Source organism: Haemaphysalis longicornis, unplaced genomic scaffold (genome assembly GCF_048455015.1).
Source record: "Haemaphysalis longicornis isolate Haplotype H1 unplaced genomic scaffold, Haemaphysalis longicornis Haplotype H1 scaffold_3, whole genome shotgun sequence".
Classification (NCBI taxonomy): domain Eukaryota; kingdom Metazoa; phylum Arthropoda; class Arachnida; order Ixodida; family Ixodidae; genus Haemaphysalis; species Haemaphysalis longicornis.
In genome coordinates, this window is record NW_027526335.1 from 8,233,078 (window position 1) to 8,254,323 (window position 21,246).

The 21,246-nt window shown below is 49.6% G+C and overlaps 2 protein-coding genes across 2 annotated transcripts in view; both read right to left on the reverse strand.

The window, feature by feature from the left end:
• Window positions 1–4,615: 4,615 nt before the first annotated feature.
• LOC144173911 (isatin hydrolase-like) lies at window positions 4,616–9,198 on the reverse strand. Its single transcript, XM_077702236.1, has 4 exons — window positions 9,042–9,198; window positions 6,882–7,116; window positions 6,157–6,421; window positions 4,616–4,961 (listed from the first exon to the last, which is right to left on the reverse strand). Exons 2-4 carry the CDS (start codon window positions 7,091–7,093, stop codon window positions 4,647–4,649), a joined length of 792 nt encoding a protein of 263 aa, XP_077558362.1. The 5' UTR covers window positions 7,094–7,116; window positions 9,042–9,198; the 3' UTR covers window positions 4,616–4,646.
• A 4,818-nt stretch (window positions 9,199–14,016) lies between these two features.
• Window positions 14,017–21,246, reverse strand: part of Sdc (Syndecan) — an 89,562-nt gene continuing 82,332 nt past the window's right edge. The window contains exon 6 of the mRNA XM_077702237.1: window positions 14,017–17,465. Coding sequence (XP_077558363.1) covers window positions 17,296–17,465 — 170 coding nt within the window. The 3' untranslated portion in view covers window positions 14,017–17,295. The remainder of the gene's footprint in view (window positions 17,466–21,246) is intronic.

Here is a 21,246-nt window from a genome sequence, read left to right on the forward strand (position 1 = left end):
TCCATGCTTCATGCGGTTGGTAGATCGGAGGCTTCGTGTCCAGCGAGTGACCAAGTTGACGTAGAATGGCCCTGCCGGCTTGAGTGCTTTGGAGGCGTAGTAGTTGTGAGGCTTCTGAGCTTTCAGCTCTGTTTTCAATGGTGTTCATCCCTGAGTGAAGCTGGAGATTATAAACCATTGCGAAGCGAGGAAGACCAGAGACAACTCGCATGGCTTCGTGGTTAAGGTATTCTACAGACTCGTTGTTTTTAAGGGTCTAAAGAAGTTATACCCGTACGTCGCCTTTGGAACCAACATGCCGTTTACCAAAATGCGAAAACCGCGTTCATCGGCGCCCCACTTCTTTGAAGTAACCCGACGGATCAAGGCAAGGGTGCTTTTCCACGTAGCGGTCAATGTCTTGAGCCACGTGGTGGCTCCCCCATCCTCGTCTATGTCAAGACCGAGAATGCGGACAGTAGGTCGTTCTTGGATTTGTACTCCATTCATGGTGCGCTTAAACTGGCTCTTTATCTTTTGTTTGTGTAGCCGTTTGTTTTCCACTGCTACAAAAACAGTCTTCTCTGGAGATGAAGCGAGTCCTACCTCCGTTAAGAAAGAAAAGATTGTGTTCAGACCTTGCTGCATTGCTTGTTCTTGTTCGCCGATAGAGCCTCCCTTTGTCCAAAACGTTATGTCATCTGCATATATCATGAAACGCAAGCCTTCAAACTCATCCAGGAGAAGGGGAAGGTCAGCCATGACGATATTAAATAGCGTTGGCGATAAGACTGAAGGCTTGAGGTACTCCGACGCAGTTTGCTGTTTTGAGGCCGAGTGTGTCACCAACAACGTACTCGATAGTGGCGGTCTCGCAGGAAATCTTGCACAAAGACGAGTGGCTTTCCGTCCAGTCCTCGGTTCCGTGCGCCTTGGATAACTGCCTCATTAAGTAACGAGTCGAATGCTTTTTTTTGACATCGATGGTATACCACTAGACGGGGATCACATGATGAGGTGTTAGCTATAACATCTTCTGACAGCCGTTTTAAGCTGTCTAGAGTAGAAAGGTGCCTCCGGAACCCCGTTTGACGTGGGTGAAGTTGACCTGTTGTTTCTAAATGCCATTGAATTCTTGCGAGAACCATTCTCTCCATAAGTTTCATAATATTAGAAATCAAAGAAATGGGTCTCAGGCTCTCTATTTGCGTAAGAGGCTTGCCAGGCTTTGGAATGGGTACCACCCACGATTCCTTCCACTCATTAGGCAGCACAGAAGATTTCCAGATAGCGTTGAGCCAGTCAAGGAGTTGCTCCTTGTGCGCTTCAGGCAAGTTGCGAAGGGCCGCGTAAGTGATCCCATCCGGACCTGGTGCGCTTGTTATTTTGGTTTCCTGAAGAGCTGATAGGAGTTCGGCCATTGTAAACGGGTCATTTAGACTGGTGCTCATTTCGGGAGGCGTCGTGCGTGGGAGAACCGGCGCTCTTGGCTTCACACCAAACGGTGGTTGTGGAAAGAAAAGTTGGCCGGCCTGTGTCTCAAGATCGGTCTCTGTGATGCCCAGTCGAAGAGATATGTTCTGGCCCGCCGTTTTGTTCTTTCTTTTGTCCTGCATGCCGCGAAATGTTGTCCAGACATTGCTGAGCCAGGTCTGCGCATTGAATACGGCACAGTGCCGATGCCAGTTATCCCGGGAGAGCTGAAATGATCGTACTGACGTGCCTTCGCAGTCGCTTGGTTAAGGCGCGATCGAAACAGAGGTGTCCTTCCTCCTTTGCGAAATTGCTGGAACGCTTGCAGACGGCTCGCCCATAGATTTAGAAAATGTAGGTCGGGGGTGGGTGCACCGTCTTTCACTAGAACCGATGTTGTGGCTTCCCGCAGAACAGTACCAATGCGTGTGTAAATAAGATCTGCAGGATCGGTTTCATTTAGAATGGTACGAAACGTATCCCATTTACGAAAGTGGTCTGTCGTTTCTCTGGTTTCGCTTGCAATGTTTGAAGTGTTATCCATATCGACAGGTGGTCACTTCCGATTGTGTCTCATCTGGTCTGCCAAGTGCCTCGAAGGTTGGGAGAAGCCCAAGTAAGGTCCGGTGTCGTGTCTCGCTGCGACGCAAACGCTGCTATGCGCGTAGGAACTTCAGGGGCGTTGAGGAGTTCTAAGCGTGTGTACTGAGTGACCTTGTAGGGTCTGCATGAGGGAGTTCGCCCATGTTGCGTCTTGGCTGCTGCGCCCGATGGGTCTCCAGTATACCGAAACAAATGTAACCGTCTGCCCCCGGAGCTGAGTCTTCACCGCTACGACATCCCGATTCGGGTCCCACAGATGGATCGTGTCAAGCTGAGTTTGCGGCATGGGAATAGCGACAAGAACGGCAGCTTGGCCGTTGCAGACATCTGGCTGCGATGTGTCACCGTTGTTTCGCCCTCTGTGACTTTGTCGAATGACAGGGGTTGTATACACATTGAATCCTCTCAGCTTAATGTTAGGAGTGTTTGTTTCCTGTAGAAGCAGGATTGTTGGCCTCTCGTTCCTTGCGAAGCGTTGGTTTAGCTCTGCGGATCGTGTGGTCAGCCCACGGTAGTTCCACTGCATCACTGTCACAGGTTGACCCGACCCGTTGCGCTTAATTATCGGACGCAGCATGACCATGCACAGCACTGGCGCCTTCGACGACTTCAGTGCTCATGGTTTGGCTTGCGAAAGCAGCCTGCAAATCGAGACACATGCCCGCGACAAGGTGGGATTGGCCTGATAGGGCTTCGCGGAGGAGTTGAGGCAAAAGTTCCACAAGGGCCTTCTGTATTCCTTCCGCAATAATGGTTTTAATGGTGTGTGTGTGTGTGTGTGTGTGTGTGTGTGTGTGTGTGTGTGTGTGTGTGTGTGTGTGTGTGTGTGTGTGTGTGTGTGTGTGTGTGTGTGTGTGCGTGTGTGCGTGTGTGTGTGCGTGTGCGTGCGTGCGTGCGTGCGTGCGTGTGTGTTCTATACCATTGCGGATGAAGCTAAGCCTAAAACCGCCGGTACCCGGTTTTTTGGTGTAATAGCTCCTCTAAAGTGAATCCTGAATCACCAGCATTTTCTGACATCGTAAACTGCCTGTTCAAAAACAAGAAAAAAAATTCCCCGAAGTTTGGAAAGGTGGCACTCTTTTAAGGAGTAATCAGAAGGATTGTCAAACTTGAAGGTATACAACTTTTTTTTACAAAGTTGCCGAAGAGATATGAGTCGGTTTGTGAAGGTTTCTGAACTACTATAAGCATTGGCTGCCTTCAGGTATTAGCATACACTACGGGATGGCGCTGTGCTACAAGACGGCATAAGCCACTGGAGGCTTAGGCGAAGGGTTCCACTTGTGATTCTCTCATATTTCTCTCATCTTTCCTTCAATAAAGTTTATTCAGTCAATCAGTCAGCCGGTGTCTACTGTGGGATTCTACATTTCGCGCACTACGTATTCCCCACTCCGCAGCCATCCGCGCTCAGCAAACATGCCTTGCGAGCGCCGGTTGCGGACGGGTCCGTTGCGTGCGGAGACAGACAAAGGCAGGGGGCGACAAGGGCGGAACATCAATGGCAGCATTTATTGCAACGTGCAAATCAAATATACTTCATGCAGACTAATCGTAGGCAATAAATGGAACATTAATTGGGAGCGAGGCATTAAACAACGCTAGAGGTCGAGATGGTTCGACTCACCGATGGAATACCGGAGCAACGGGGCGCCGCGCTTGCGAGCGCGGGTGCAGTCTCCGAGCTCGCCCGGAAGCGCCTCTTTGTGGCGCGTTCCCCATGGTCCGGACCAGCGCGCCGAAACATCCGCGCGCTACCGCATTCCCAAGACAAGACTGTCGTCTCGTCATGCTACATCACACCAGACCTCGCAAATCGGTGGTGCTAGTACGGAGGAAAAACCGGTTGTCGAAAAAAGGGTCAACGACTCCACCCCGGCGACAACAAACTCTCCGGTTGCTGGCGCGCTCCCGTCGCGCGAGCGAGGAGCGCTGTGCAACGCCGGACGCGATGGAAAAAGAAAGAGGTTCGCGTGGAAGTCGCGATCCCCACACTACATATCACCGAAATTACGTATTGGAAACACGCGAAATTACGTATTCTAAATAATTTGCGTATCGTTGAGCGGAATTTCGCACCACACCACTATAGTCGTTCCTGCTCATTTTTGTACGAGACGAAAGAAAATTCGCAGAAAGGCAGAGCGATTGTATTACTTGTTTCTCATTTTTTTGCCTGTTTAGAGAACTTGGTCTTCAGTCTCCTAAACTATACCGATAATACGGAAAATTATCGCCTCTGCCGCCGAAAGATGTCCCCAAAATCCATATCCCCGAATCACCACGCATGAGCAAAAAAAGAGGAAAAACTTTATTGTGAGCCTGGTGGTGTGGGAGTGGTTCCTAAGTCCAGAAGACCATGCGACGACCATGCTGTCTCAGCCCTGGACAACAGTTGCTGTGCATCCAAGCCGGCGCTGGTCGTCCGGTTCTCCCACTGCTGAGGGAGAGCACTAGCATCCCACGACAGGGAGGTACAGACCTCCCTGATCGCAAGGGCCGCCTCGGTCGTCGTTGGACCCATAACAACAACCACGAACTCCTCACGCTAAAGACAAGCTCAGTTTAATAAAGTTTATTCCCTCTCTTTCTCAAGGCAGTATGGCAACGACTCTCGCGGGTGCTCCGCTGGCCCCGTCAATCTTGGTCGCCAGCACCATGGCCCTGGCGCCCTTGGCGGGAACTCGCGAGAGGTCGGCCAGGTTTTCCAGCTTGTAGACGTTGTGGGAGGCCAGGATCCGGTGCGTCGCCGAGGCGTTGAAGAGGTCGACCGAAGGCGAGTCCAGGCCGACGCCGTAGATGCTGCGGTTCTCGGTCAGGAAGCGCGCTGCCTCGGGCGAGAAGGTCGGGAAGCGCCGCCAGCCCTGCTCGTCGATGCCCATGTACGCCTTGCGGTCTGGCCACAGCTGCAGCGAAAGGAAAGGCACTAAAGGGGCTATTTGGGCTTGTTGGTCCAACATGACTAGGGGATTACACGCAGCGGGCACACGGACAGAAGGGAGGAGAGCTTGTGTGTGTCTAGTTCTACTCCCTTCTGCCCGTGTAAAAGCTGCGCCGCAGTCCCCTAATCATGCACCAAAGGGGAGGGCAAACTGTACGTGCTTTTTTTAACGCTGCAGCGTTTCGTTCTCCAAACCGAGGAGGACGTCGAGTTTAGGCACGCGTGAAATATGGCATACAGGTACGAGTGCATTCGGAATTGTATGTCAGGAAGTAAATAGTACCCCCGCCGCTCCTTGTACGGCAAAATGGTCGCAGTCTGAAAGCACGCAAGCTTGCTGTTTGTCTCCTGCATGTGAAGGTTAAGCCTACTGTTACGCTGTGGTGTGTATACGTGCGTGCGTGCACGCGTGTTCGCGTTTGTTTCACGCTGAAACTCACTCAAATTCTGACGGGCATTCTCAGTTGCAGAACTTGTTCCACCGTCTTTTTTTTTTTTTACCAGCAATGGAGGAACAAGTTTGGTACTTTTTGTAATGGCATTCAGGCGAACAGAGCAGCGGACAGAGCTAGTGTGTTCGAGATTTCGGCGCACGTTAAAGATCCTCAGGTGGTCAAAATTAATCCGGAGCCCTCCACTTCAGCGCGCCTCATCGCCTGTGCAGTTCGAGCGCGTTAAACCCCGCAATAAAAAGTCGAGCGTGCACGTTATACAGTCAGAATTTTATGTTTCTGGCGCTGCCCATGATCAGGAGCCCTTTTTATTTCTTTTTATCAGGCCGTGTTGATATAGCCTTCATCTCGCTATATAGACCGAGGTCGCCACACGCTGACTTAGTCGCACGGTTTTCACACGCCACATATATATAAAGTATAACACGTACCCCACGATCAACAGCCCAGTCTAGAGCAGAAACAAAAGTATCGAGTTGTACAGTTGCTATAAGACTAAGCAACGCGAGCTGCGTGGGCGGGAAACGCAAGCCACTTGGCTTACGTCCATTACCTTAGCCGGCGCCTCTGGCGTTACTTATAACACCTGTCTCGGTGAGACACGCCTCGTGCTATGGCTGAAATGGTACACGTGCACTGAGTTGCAAATAGCGTGGACGTTGCGGCAGCAGACTGCTACAATAAGGATGTATGGACTCCTGATCCCACCTGAGCGCGGCCAGTCCTCTCGACGAGCAGCGCCCCGTCGGGGACGCGGCCGTGCTGCTCTTCCCAGTGCTCGATGTCCGCAACGGAGAGCTCGTAGACGGGGTTCTGGCTCGCCTGCTCCTGCACGTCGACCAGCGCGATGGGCACGAAGAGCAGACGCTCCAGCGGGATCTCCGAGACGGTCCACGTGCCCGATGCGAAGTGTATCGGCGCGTCCAGGTGCGTGCCGCCGTGTGTGGCCAGCTCTATGACGTCGGCCTGGTACCTATACAGGACAAAATCGGCCATTTCGGGAATTTGATGAATAATGTGTGTTTATTTCAGTAAAATGGCAATACAATTTTCATGCTTACAAAAGGCAAGCGAGTGCATTTAGTGCAGTGGCTGGCAGCTAACTGCATCTGAGCACCAAGATAAAGCACAAAATATATGTGCGACTCTGAACACACATTTAAGGACACCTAAATGTTCTGTTGGCAATTATTCAACGAACTATTAACTCCCAAAATGAATGGTGGCTTCATGTAGTCGCATTGACCGTATAAACGGTATGCCCGGCGTGAACAACGATCATTTTCATGCGAATTAACCCCAGCTGCCTATTGCGGTGACAAGTACTATACCCTAGCGCGCAACTGCGATTGACTTAATAAAACTTGCTGCTCGGCTATAGTTGGTTCATGGTCATCGATTGACCAGTTGGTTCGATTGACTACTGCGCTCACCAGTCTTCGGTCGTGCTTCCCCGACGCGACACGTTCAGGTTGAAGGCGGCGTCATCCGCCCAGAAGATCGTCTGGTTGTTGAAGCTGTGGGACAGATCGACGATCTTGTCTGATGGCAGATTCACGAAGCAGTCTCGGGGGCGGGCTCGCCTTGCTTGGGCGCAAGTGAGCACAGCAGCGCAGAAGAGCAGAGAGATCGCTCTCGATGACATCGTGTGCGTACTCAAAGAATTACCTGCGAGTGGAGTTAGCGAATCAGTGCTAAAGCGGGAAAAGATATCGAAAACGGCGGGACTCGTCATGGAGGGGTACGGAGCGAGGTTACAGGGAGACCTAGTCGGCGGCCATAACGCGTACGCTAAAATTAAATCGAAGAAGTGTTTCCTCGGAGAGGAATGCGCGCACGGACGCCTTTGATTTATTCCACATTAATACGTAGCAGACCTAAGGCCGCCATTTTGTCCAATTATTGCCGTACGGCAAGCGTGACTCATTTGAAGTCAACTTTAAATCTACCTAGCCTATCACTTCGCCGCAAAATCTCGCGCATGTGCCTCTTCCACAAGTTGTACCATACCATGCACTCACTGAGTAACTCGCTTTTTTTGCCGCCATCCTACATTTCATCCCGCAGCGATCACCACTTCAAAGTTGGAATTCCAAGCAGCCGTACAAACCTTCATTTTAATTCATTCGCGCCCACAGCAAGCTCGGACTGGAATCACCTTCCCGCTTCCATCGCACCAATCACTGACCCGGCCAACTTTAGGAGTACCATAAACAGATACCCTTTTTAAACATGCTCCATTTGTTTGTACAGATTGTTATTTGTTTTTTCACCACTCCTCTCTGTAACGCATTCTGCATTGACAGTAAATAAATGAAATGAAATGAAAAGGGCGCCCTACTAATGTGATAGCATATTAGGGCTTGTCATTTCAATAATTTCAAGGATAGCCGTGAAAGGTTCCCATAAATGAGGGTTGGCAAGTTCATTGACCATATGCTCCCCACAGTGCAATGAGACAAGGGATTGCAGAAGTATCGGCGGAACACGTAGGCTCCCTAAGACAACGTTTGCAGCTCATATGCGTCCTGCCCCGTTCCGTTCACGCCAAAGTGCCAGAAAACTGCCCTACCTTTATCTTCGTTTGACCTACTCCTAACGCTGAAAACAGCGCGGCTCATAATTCCTGGAATTAAAACTTTTACGTTTTTAAGGGATAAGCTTAAGTAGTAAGCCGTCGCTTTTGCTTGTCGTCGTGTCATTTAGTTTTGCCCTTTTGCATCCTCGTTCTGGTCGGGATCAACTGGTTGGTAGTGGACAGCAATTTGTCTGCTTCAGCTTTTGACATGAAATTTTTAACGGAGAAAACATTCAGGCGATAAAATGTCGGTTCGTTGCTCAATATATCACTGTAGCTCCTACCTCCCAGTCCTTGACGTTCGTACGTCCGTATACAAAAATAGAAAGTGGTTTATTTTGGCAAGAATGTACTATGTATGTGTCGAAAGGCCCATCTCTGCTGAAAATTAAACAAAAATGCGCTCGCATGGCATTTGCGGAGCTGATGAATAGGATTAGAGGATTCATGAATTAAATTCGCTCAACCGGGGGCTCAGTCTGCGAGTATATTCCCTAAATCTTAAGCGTCCAAGTGATGGCGCGAACTTTTACATATCCGCCTGAAGCAGCCTTACAGTTCGCTGAACTTTTTATAGTCACACAACATAGTTTTGTTTTCTTCCTTGCGAAAATTGCTAAACAGTCCAGCAGTGGCATTCATCAAATGCATTCTTAGTGTTCGCGAAGTAAGAGCGCTTAACGACTATTTCCTTATAAGTTTATAAGACTTCGTATAAGACTGCGTATAAGACTGCTTATAAGTGCCGGCAGCAGGTTAAACGATCTTGCGCCATAAGCAAGTCGTTAGTTTGTCTCGCAGAAGAGTGTTTGCAGCAATAAATGCAAAAGAAGAACGGCGCAACAAAAACACGAGGAGCCAAGCTCAAGTTACGCCAACACAATGTTTTCGTCCAGTTGGTAAATACCTTGAGTAAGTGAAAATAAAATATACTAGAGCTGAACCCACGGTGCGCACAAGTGAGCTGAAACTGTTTACACAGCACTTCAAAATACAACCCATTAGAACGACTTACGGTTCAGATCTTGTTGTATGCACGCACACTAGTCGTATACACTTATGCGTAGCTCCCCTCTTCGGAGACTGTTTAGCAGCGCACATGCGCACACGAACCAAAATCCGCAGTATGGCCTCGCGACGCCCACTAGACAGCGGCTGTAAGCAGTAATACGAGGCGATATGGGAGATCAGAGATATCGCCAGCTTCCAAGCCCGGCTTATTATGACAGGCCCCCGCCAGCCTCTGGGCCTCCGGGGTTCAAAGAAGATCACTCTCGCACCATGTAATGATAGAACTTGCAGGGAGCCAAGGCTGGGCTGTCGTGTTAACCTCCAATTTTAAGGCGGGGTTGTGCCTCCAAGGCTGGCATGATATATAATACCAAAATTGTTTTTCTGGGTCATCCGAGCATTGAACTCGCGGTGCTACAGACAAACCATTTATAAAGGGCCCTTGATGAGCTATTAGTCTTTCTATCACTTTTTAAAGACGGTAGTCTTTCTTGGGCTACTTGAACGCGAAAATATTACTGTCTGTCTGTCTGTCTGTCTGTCTGTCTGTCTGTCTGTCTGTCTGTCTGTCTGTCTGTCTGTCTGTCTGTCTGTCTGTCTGTCTGTCTGTCTGTCTGTCTGTCTGTCTGTCTGTCTGTCTGTCTGTCTGTCTGTCTGTCTGTCTGTCTGTCTGTCTGTCTGTCTGTCTGTCTGTCTGTCTGTCTGTCTGTCTGTCTGTCTGTCTGTCTGTCTGTCTGTCTGTCTGTCTGTCTGTCTGTCTGTCTGTCTGTCTGTCTGTCTGTCTGTCTGTCTGTCTGTCTGTCTGTCTGTCTGTCTGTCTGTCTGTCTGTCTGTCTGTCTGTCTGTCTGTCTGTCTGTCTGTCTGTCTGTCTGTCTGTCTGTCTGTCTGTCTGTCTGTCTGTCTGTCTGTCTGTCTGTCTGTCTGTCTGTCTGTCTGTCTGTCTGTCTGTCTGTCTGTCTGTCTGTCTGTCTGTCTGTCTGTCTGTCTGTCTGTCTGTCTGTCTGTCTGTCTGTCTGTCTGTCTGTCTGTCTGTCTGTCTGTCTGTCTGTCTGTCTGTCACCCGGCCAAAGTGAAACAGACGCTGCACAATATATTTATATAACCACAACCAAATCTAAGCGGCTAAGTCCTGTGACAATGTTCATACTTGTAACATGGTTGAACAAGAACCAAGACATCACGCTTATCTGGGGCAAGACATCAATACATGTGATATTCGCAGTTTTCTTTATTAAAAATACACGGATGGTTGATTTAATGAAAGATACTTCCATAAAAATACAAAAGCGGTCGTCCGCGGTTTCCCTAGCGGCCGTGTAAAAGAGAGTAGCGGCAGTCTAGCGGCAGTGTAAACGGCAACAGTAACGAAAGGTTCCACTAAATAGTTTTCACGTTCCGCTTGGAGCGCACATGGAGTAAGTAGGATGCATCGATTCACGCGTGTATCCGCCGTACGGCAGCGCTGGCACCGAGGCATTCGGCGTGGAGCAGTGGAACACGGTAAATTTAAATTGACTTGAGAAAACAGCAAGCGTGTTTACAATCGTGATTAGGTAGGGGATCGATCTTACTCTACACTAAACGGAAAAGGTTCTGTGGCACGACGAAGCGTGGGGGGGGGGGGGGGCAAGCTACAATCGGGGCGACGGGGCGCTAGCGACGTCCTCCTCCTTGGCGGGGCGAGGGCGATCCTCGTGCGCCTCCCTCCTCTCCCTACGAGGCGACGGGGGATGCGCGCAGGAGACTCCCTGGAGAGACCGCCCTTGGGACGCGCAGCGATCGCACGGTACGTAAATGCCTTTCGGCCACATTTGGCCGTTTCTTGGATTGGCCGTTGTTTCCCATTTCCGTGGAACACGGCACCCACCGTGTCGATTAGCGCATGCCTTGATTTGCGTCAGTGCGTTTATCTAGGATGTCCGGCGAGTCTCCCCGGGCATATTCCACTCCTTGGTGGGTTGCCCCCGCGTCCGCCGTCACAGTGGACGCGGGGGCAACCCAGCGGACGAGCGCCGCGGTCAGCGGACGAGCGCCGATGCCGCCCGGTCGAGTCCAGCGGCTTGAAATATGTAGCGGCCACAGAGAGCCCCCTTCCTTTATGTCAGCGAGCGTTCCGGCCGGCCAACGCCGGCGGACGCTATAGCTGCTGCCCGACTACGGGCTGGGCACACGCTGACGGGTTGTTACGAATCGGCCCGCCGCCATACTTTCCTGCAACCCTCCTCGGCTGTGCGGCGAAGTCTCCACATGTGCGCCTTTCAGGCAGACCCTCCCTGTCGGTGACTCACGCGTTCACGTCTCGACAAGCCCAGGATCTCTGGCGCCTATCTTTCGGCACCATCAACATTCGATGGCGTGCCGACGCAACAGGCCCAGACTTGTCCCAAGGACACAGAAGCCCCGCGTCCGCTGCAGAGGCCTCCTCTCTTCCCTCTCTCGGACTCAGCGTGCGCCGCTGCTACCGACTGCTTCGAACTCTGGAAAGAGTGTGGTGTGTGTCTGTGACGTTCGTTGCGTGCGCAAAATCTAGAGGGAACGCTGTTTTGACCATTAACGCTTTTGGGTATAAATACGACCCCCGCAAGCGCTATAACCCCTTCCTGTTTGAGCAGTGAATCCATGCTGTCACTCTGCTCGAGTTCTGTACTGTAACCTCGCCCGTCGGCGCATTGTTCTTTGGCTTCGGCTCACCTCTGGCTATGAAGTAAACAGTTACGTTAGCTTACGGCTTCTCGACTTCTTCACGGCTGCAACAGCGGCTGGCCGCTCGCTTCACACCACGCTACCACACGTATGTCGGAGGCGACGGAGCTCGGCTCGGGTCGGCCCTCCCCTGTCGCACCAACTGGTTGGCAGCGGTCGGATGGCAACTTCGTAACACATGGAGCCAGCGGTGCGAGATCCAACACCACGGACGTCAAAGCGGCTTCGGACTTCGCAGAATTCACGGCGGTCAATGGTGAGTACGGGACTTTTCTTCACTGAGTTTTACCGGGCTTCCGAGGATAGCTGGTAGGGCGTGTGTTTTTGCCATGGGTTATTCGCGCAAAACTTTTTTGGAGCAGTGGGAAAGCAGTACTCTAGACCGGTCATGAATTTGAGAGAGAATATGAGACGGACGTGATCGACAGACCAGGTGAGGTGAAGGCTCCCGCTTGAGTTACGCCTAGCCGGGCAGCAGCTCTAGCGTGATATTTGAAACGGCGCTTGTCACTACTTCATTCTCGGCCGGCGTGAAGTGTGGGTGTTCAGTGTAGGCGGGCACAACGGTCACTAAAGCGGTGAAAGGCATTTCTCGTTTTGTCGGTGACAAATAATAAAAGTGGAAGCCGGCCTCCTCGGTTAAAGATACATTGTTGGCGTCGGCCGTGGCTTAAGCGTAAAAGCAACCGCGGCCAACGTGAGAGCACCTCGGCCACGCCCGTGCCTCACTCCTAGGCCTAGTTTGTGATGCAATGACTACGTCACGAAAAAATGAAAGGAAACCGGGTGAAAGAAATGCCAGCTTTGTTTGCTTATTTCTCAGCAAGTACCGCATCATTGCTCGGAAAACAAAAACCGAGAGAGCTTTGATCTTTCAGTTAAAACGAAATTTCATGCAGCCTTTAGTGTTTAGTTAGGAATGCCCATTGGGTTGGTTTTTACGACAGTAATTAAGCGAAAAAAGAAAAGCGTGCGATCTGTCCCAGCAGAAGGTGCGCAAGCACAGTGCGAAGGCAGGAAAATTAAATTGCATTGTAGAAAACTCTGTTCAACTCATCAAGAGAGGGGTGAGATGGGAGGTGGAAGAGTGTGAGGGGTGGTAGCAAAGAGTGGAGACCGGAGCCAGAGCCCCTCTGGTGAATCACAGCTCCACACTTCCGACAGCTTTCACGTTAAGTGGAACTGCTTTAATTTTTTTGACAGTCTAGGTGTTGGTGCATCTGGCACTGTTTTGCGACTTCCCGTCATCGTGTAGTGGGTGTGTATACAAGCCAGTGTGCACAAAGCAGACAGTTCATTGTGTTTCTGGTCCTATGCTATATGTTATTGCTGAAATGCACGCTTAATTTTGCATGTATTGTTTGCTTGTATTGTATTGTTTGCAAGCAAAAACCTCTTGTAGTTTTCTTGCCTTCTGAAAAACAATCAGCTACATTCACCTCCAGGGCTAGAGTGGCTTACTGGTTGGAATATGGAGCAGGTCTAAAAAACTGAAATCTACCAAAAATATATATTATCAAGATCTGTAAACAAACAAATCTGATTATTCCTCCGGTTATGTGAATGTTTCTTAGTGGTAGTGATACTAGGCGTCATGAAAACTCAATATTCTGTAATCATTTGCATTGCGCTAAATTTTACGAGTCAACTATTGGTAGTGCCTCTTAATAGTTCAGGAGCAGTTGACAGATTGATCAATGAGTGAATAATCAAAGGTACTCCCTATATTCAAAGCATGTTGGTGAGGCATGTTATTTCACCACTAAAAATTTTGTTCCTCTACTTGCATTGCATAGACTTATAAACTTGTTCAGTTCTTTTTTGATGGCTAGTTTGTTAAAATGTCTTAAAGTGATGACCCATGATTGAAAGCCCCATATAAATAAAAGAACATTTGGCTGAATCAAACTAATATTTTAAGCTGCATTAGTCGCGTTCAATTTGTAAAAAATTTCATATTTGAAAGCCTCCAAAGAAATGGCTTGAAATCCAGGCAAGCAGCTTTTCATGAAGATGTGCATTCACAGTTAGAGTTGAACTACAAATTACAAACTGATGTGCATACTTTCTGCCATTACGGCTGTACTTGTGTCAGCCTCGATTTAGCTTTTTGCCCAGTCTCGCAAAGTTTGCAAGTACAAAAACTAAAATTGCGATTTCACCGAGCTTCCAAACTGTTGGAGCTATTTAATGAAGGGAAGGTTCGGTAAATGAACTTTCCACGAAAGCTCCCTTGAAAGCCACACGCGCACGCACACTCACAGCAACACACACATTTCTGTAAATCCATCAATTTATTGTCTTGACAACTATGAAAAATTCTGTACAAAATGTTTCCGCAGCAGTACAAGGTAGACATCAGTCTCAAACCGTGCCACTCGTCAAGACCTTTCAGCACCTGCGCTAAAAGACTGCTGAAGATCCTCAATGCAGACACACGACTTTTGGTACACTTGGAAGCTATACCGTTTGGTCTTGATGCAGCGACGTCTTAAATTAAACATGTACAAAAAATGCTTTGCGGTAGTTGCATGTGGATGTGCAAACACCTGACAACAACACGCACTCTTTGCATACAATATATATTAAGACTCTAGCAGTAAGCGGAACAAAGACGGGGGCGCACACACCCGAATCGGGATTATTGAGAATGCAGGGTACGCAGGAAATTGCTTAACGCACAAGGAACAATTTGTAGTTGAATTCAACAGCATGAGGAAAAAAAAAAAAAAAAAAGACCGACACTGAGAATTCATTAAAGCAAAGGCAGGGAACTCTGAAAAATGACATTTTCATAACAAGCACAGCAAAAAAAATTCGGAAGTTCCTCACGGCATAGCTTGCAGACTGCTAAGAGGGTTTAAAATTTGAACTACCGAAGGAATTCATTCCACGCATACGAAACGAAAGAGAAACGTACACTTCGAGCGATAAATCCCATTAGGAGGAAGACATACGAACTGCTAGAACATCCAGTGGTCACACATTCAAAGTTTTTTAAAAGAATACTACTCTCGCAGCAAAGTTAAAGACAAGCTTGGGTATGGTTTCTTATGCAATTCCAGAGAAATGTGTACAGTATTTACAGGCTCATTTTGAACACTACGCACTAAAAACGGACAACAGGCACGGCACTTAAGAAATTGCAAAAAGAACAAACAAGGTCTAAAGTGTTCTCGGCAAGGCAGAGTGCATACGTAGTACGTGAGGCACGCTAGACTTCGTACCGGGCATTCCCAGGGCTATTCGTGGCGCTGTGTTCGTTTCCACTGGGAGACATCGGTGACTGTTTCGTGAAGTATGTACAACAAACACAAAGCAACAGGGAAGGAACATGTGCCCGCCAGGCAACAACAAACTTTGGACACAGAGGGGACAAACAGAAAAGAGAAGTACTGAAGGCAAGACAAATGCTCTGACGAGTAATCGAGGCGCACAACAGCATCAGACAAAGGATGGTATCGCTCCATTCTGAACAACAGAGACACTGCGCTCAAAGCACCCGTGTCCTGTTCAGTCATTCAATGCGCTTGCACATCGCACCGTTGCAGAGTGGCACTTGCACACGCACTTCCACAACACACCCCGTTTCGTGTACATGTGTATACTGTTTATATAAAGAAAACGGGCAATACAAAACACTGGACACATACTTCGTGGGGGCAAACAAAAAGAACTGCTCCGCACGTTTTGGGCAGATGGCAGAGACTGGTTCTTTGGTGTCGTTGCAAAGGAGAGACCCACCGTCTCTAACAAAGCTCAAGTCCTAGAGCAGCCACTTCTGTTTTCACCACCATTTATTAATGGTGTGCTCGTTAATTGGCAATTCTTCAACAAATTTGATAGAGCAACTTCAAGCAGTTGGTATTGGCAGCAATGTACAGCCTTTGTTTAACCTGCTCTCAAAACACCCAATATCGACTGCCAAGGGTGCGGTCAAGTACTGCGAGTGACAAGCATTGTGAACGAGAAATCGTAATTTTTTTTTTGTTTCAAACAGTCGCGGCATTTTAGCCTGTCTGCAGACCACAGTTGCATTTGCCTACATCCCCAAAAGTTAACTGAGGGGCACTCTTACTCCGCTAGGGTGTGCACAAGTGCCGGCTGCAGTGTGGCTGTAACTAGGGGTTCTCAGCAAGGACGGGGGCCAGTCTTTGAACAACACCACAGCACGACGTGAAGGGCAAGGAACAATAGAAAAGAGGAACACACTACTTTGCACTCGTTTGTGGCTTCCGCCACAGCCTGGCACACCATTGGTCTGTGAACACATGCCGAGCCCAAGGGAGCTCGATCGCTAGCATGCACACTTGGCAGGGGGACGAGCATTGGGGCCTTAGGCAAGGGGGTGGGACGCATGTGTGTGAAGACAGGTGTGGTGCTGGCATCAAAGAAACGTTCTGCACCGAGGGTGGTCTGCTTGTCAAGGGGATGTAGCCTACCAGAGATCGCGCAGAACTTTGCGGACATTGCACACAGCGCATCGACGTCTCGCAGTTTGACAGCCGCCGAGTCTGCCACAAACTTTCACCCATGAAGTCAGGGCTGCACGAGACGTTGCAGACAAAAGGAATGAGGTGTCCAGAAGTGGAGGAGCAAACCTAATTTCGTGAGTAGTTGGAATGTACAAACAGGACTTTTCTTTTTATCAATGCTGTTGACAAAAGCTACAACACTAGCAAAGACTGCTGTTTGACACTCCTGAGTCTCGCCCGTACAAAGTGTCCTTGGCAGCACTTTGCAGAAAAAATTTCCTTGCGGACGGGACACAGCAGGGGGGGGGGGGCAAAGGAGACAGTTTTCCCCCAAACGCCACTGCAGGAGCCTTGCCCGACTCCCCTCGGTCGTCCGTGCCCTCTACCCTCAATACGGTGACCACAAATATTTGAACTTTGCTTTGTCGTCCGATGGCCGTCGTGCACTAACTGAACTGCATCAAGGTAACGTAAGGAGGCTTAAATAAATGGCACTTGAAGAAACACCCCTCGTGAGTGCCTGAGAAAACACCATTGGAAAACCAATGCTAGCTATACGGTTTTTTTTCCAAGCGCCGTGCTTTCATTGATGGTGGCCAAAAAGGCACCACGGGGAACACTACCGGGGATGGGGACATGTTAAAAGCTCAACCAATGTAAGAAGTAAAGAGTCGTTACATCAGAAGACTGCTACTATAAGGCACAAAAACCAACATTTTTAAAATGCGTTTTTTTTTTTTTTTTTCAGAGAAATACGCGTAGCATTAAAAGAGCCACTGAACGAGGAAAACAATTTGTTAAAAAGTTATGCCAGATGGAACAGACAAAAATAATGCGAAAAATGCGCGAGGGAAACAGCAGCTCGAAATTCGCGTTGAACATGCCAGCGGGGGAGCGGCGGCCGAAAAGGGGTGCCGCCTATTGCATGGGCGTTGGGAGATTGTTTCCGGCGGCGGCGCATCCTTTGGTGCTTGCGCTGTGTCCCGAGCTGCTGATAGGGGACAACAGGGAGGAAGGGGAGCAGAAGGGGAAGAGAAGTCCGTCCCACAGGCGCATCACCCGTCTCCCGTCGTGTTCGTCTAGGCGTAGAACTCCTTGTTGCTGCTACGCATGTACGAGTTGGCAGTGGGTGACCGCTTGGGTTCGTCCAGGGCGTAGCTTCCTTCATCCTTCTTGCGCATCCGGTAGACAATGAACATGACCAGCAGGATGGCACACAGCAGGCCCACGACGGCGCCACCAATCACCGCTGCGCACGGGAAACAGGGCACAGAAGACACAGGGGCTCATCGGCAGCTCTTCCCATGGTGCGAGCAACAGAGGCTGCATCAATGCTGCAAGCACAGCGACCACCGTCTCCCCGATGCCTCCCCAGCCTCAATACATTACATGCTGTTCTGAAACCCGCTGCACTGAGTCGCGCTACACTGGTCTCGAACTGGCTGCAACTAATTCAAAACCAGCTGTCTTCCAATACATATGGTTGACATCGGTGACTACGGTTGCATCATTGCTTACACGGAACGAAGTAGAGCAGCATTTGTGGTTGTCTTCTACTTTGTCCAAGCTTTCCATGCTGTTTTTTTTTTTAAGCAATAATCCGTACCCAACTAGCCCAACGTCAAGCTTTAATGGTTGCATTTCTTAACCTGGCCAACTGCACCTCCAGGGGTGGAACAGGGTACATGGGTTTGGGAGCAGTCCTGGGAGCAGGCTTGGAGCAGCCAGAAGGGCCATTTGGAAAAGGGCTGGCCAGGCTGCTCTATCAGCCCCCTGCCAATTACCGTATAATGCGGAATATAGGTAGAGATTTTTTACGGAAAAATTTGCCGAAAGGTCACCCCTCGACCTATATTGCAGTCACTGGCAGTTGTCATCTGGCGACCGGGCAGCCCATCGAGCCCATCCAAACCCCAAAGGCACCATCGCCACCACCATCAATCGGACGCGACGCCATCTTTGTTTTGTTGCCTCTCTCGCTGCCGGCAAATGTGTGCGTGCAATTTTCTTCTTGCTCAAAATGAGTTTAGGTTTACAGCAGCATTTAAAAGAACAGTTGGAGGTTTTCCAAGGCGCCTTGCGCCAGTTCGGTATCACCAAAAGAAGTGTTGCTAGCGGCGTTAGTTGAAGGGGCAGCTCTCGGTATGCAACGCTCGGAAGGCCTCGTTTCATGGGCGCTGCTCTGTGCACCTGTACAAGGGGGCAGATTTTGTCCGCTAGCGTCGTGCGATGTCTCTACCAATGGATACCCCAAGATGTTTGCTGACCGCCTGCACAGACTGGCTGTCGCTACGGTCTGCACACGAGTGTCCCATGCTTTGCGCTCGCTTCACGATGACATCGTCTTGCGAGTGTTTAAGAAGTGCTGCATAACCAATTCCCTGGACTGCACCGAGGACAACCTGCTGTGTGGGCGACAGCGAGCCAGAAGCAGTCGTCCGACGACACTTCAGACAGTTTTAAATGTGTAATCTGAGACGAAACAAGTTATAGTCTCAATAAAACAATGGTTAGTACCTAATTTTTTTTTGCATTTTTCGGCTACAAGGTAAGGGGGTCGACCTATATTCCGCATTATACGGTAAGTTTAATCTATTTATCTGCTATATAGGCGTTCTACCAAATACTCCGAACCAAAAACACAGTTCTCGTACTATATTTGCAAATTTACACTATGCGGATTTATCTCCCTTCGGCCCCAGCAAGTGTGCTGCGTTATCACCGTTCAAAAGGTCTCGCTTCGCACCCGGTAGACCGCAGTGTTAAACGAACTCCCGGCGGCATTCCGTAAAATAAGGCGTTTGCTTGCACTTTTTCTATCGAACAGTGGTTTCTGTGCGTGCGCAGCAGAACATAGCTTTGTCTGTCACGGTGTTGCGAGAGTCGAACGTACAACGTAGTCTACGTAACAAGAGCGTGTTCGAAAGCGAAAGCAAACCCCAAAGTTCACAGGCAAAAATGAGTACAGTTAAACCTCGATGTAACGAAGTCGGTAAAATTCGTAATTTACTTCGTTACATTGAAATTTCGCTACATTGAAATTCGCGGTTATAATGAAGTGTTCATCCCGTGAAGCGTTTCCTGAAAAAGAAAACGTGGCGCGCATACACGGCCGGCGCACTGTTTCTGTTTCTATCGGTGCTTAATCGTCTACGCGGGCATCAGCGTGATCCGCATGGAGCGTTTTCTTCCCGAAAAAATGCGCCCCGGAAGCCACAGGCGCGCTGACGCAGCCGCGGAGACCACCCGCGCGATGCGGGTAGCTCCAGCGACCGATTCTAACCGCTCGCTGAAACGCAACTCGAGGGGCAAACGAGAGGGGTATGCGAGAAAAAAAGCGGATAACGTGGGCAAAATTTTCACTGTAAAAAGTCATACGCGCCGCCTACGAGAGCGCCCATCAAATATCCTTCGCGGCGGCCTTATCGTCTAGCCAGCCGGCATCCCCGAGCGCTTCGAAGCTCCCGCCACTACTACTACTACTAAGTGGTTCGAGTGAAAAGGAAAAGGAGATGCACTGGGGATATTGAGCCCAGCAGGGGGCTCACCTGCATACAACCCAGTGCGGGGGTGAGGGGGAGGAGGGGTATGTAAAGATTAGAGGAGAAAGCGAGTGATAGAAGGATAGGTAGGAGAAAGGGAGAGATAAAAGGATAGGTATAGGCTGCGCGCCTCCCCATTGGCGAAACTGGTCAGGCTCCTCCCACTGCTCCGCGCAGCGTGGCGCAGCGCGAGTCACTTCCCGCCGCCGGCACGCAATCGCGGACGCCGGTCTGAAAAAAAAAATAAATAAATAAATAAAAACGCGCGTGCAAGGCTCATAAAGATTCACAAATGCTTGCTGGGACGACGAAACCCAACAAGCATGAGCGAACTCGAACGAAGTGCAAAGCGGCGGCTTGCGGCGGCGGCAACGCCGGTGGCTTAGGCTTACCACCGCGGAGGATATTTGATGAGCGCTTTCGTAAGCGGCGCGTGTCACGTTTTACAATGAAAATTTCGCCCACGTTATCCGCTTTTTTTCTCGCACGCCCCTCTCATATGCCCCTCGAGTTGCGTTTGAGCGAGAGGTTAGAAGCGGTCGCTAGAGCTACCCGCATCGCGCAGGTGGTCTCCGCGGCTGCGTCAGCGCGCCTGTGGCTTGCGGGGCGCGTTTTGCGTTTTTGCAGGGAAAAAACGCTGCGTGCGGTTCACGCTGATGCCGATTAAGCCGTAGACGATTAAGCTCCGACAGAAACAGTGCGCCAGCCGTGTATGCACGCCACGCAGTTTGTAGGCAAGGGACTAAGACTCCGTGGCTGGCTGCATCCGCGGCATTGGGCGACCCGTGTCGCCGTTCGCGTTTTATTGGGACCCATTCCGGCGCTTGCGTCTCCCAAAATCTACTTCTACAACTTAAATATCGTGCCTCGTTCTCCATGAAACTTCGTTACATTGAAATTCCGGCAAACGGGACTTCGTTACACAGAGGGTGAAAATACATGGTGTGCATACACTTGAAGTTACAAAAAATTCCGTGGTTTGTTACATCGAGGGTTTCGTTACATTGAAGTTCGTTACATCGAGGTTTAACTGTAGTTATCTCACAACAAAGGGGAACTGAATTAAAAGGCGAGAGCAATGCCTCCAAGACCCTGTTTGTTCAATACATGAAGCTACATTGGTATAAATGGTCGACTAAATTAAACTTCACCACCAATAAACTACAATTTTTCATGCGAATATTGTTTTCTATCTATTTGCTATGTGATACAAAAACATTTCGCTCACTTTTGGTCATTTTTCATTGACGCGCAGTGGCCGGCACTGGCAAACAAAACCATGCTAATGCACCACAAATAAATCCAAAGTGAAGACTGAGAAGTCGTGCAGTGCCTGTGGCCTTACAGATAAGCAGGCACCAACTTTCATAGTCGCTTGTAGCCTTGATAAAACCAAAAGCATAACTGCATTGAAACCAAAAACAGGATGTTTCAGCCAAGTTTTCGGGCACGGGGCATCATGACGACCGTATCTCACGACTATTCGGC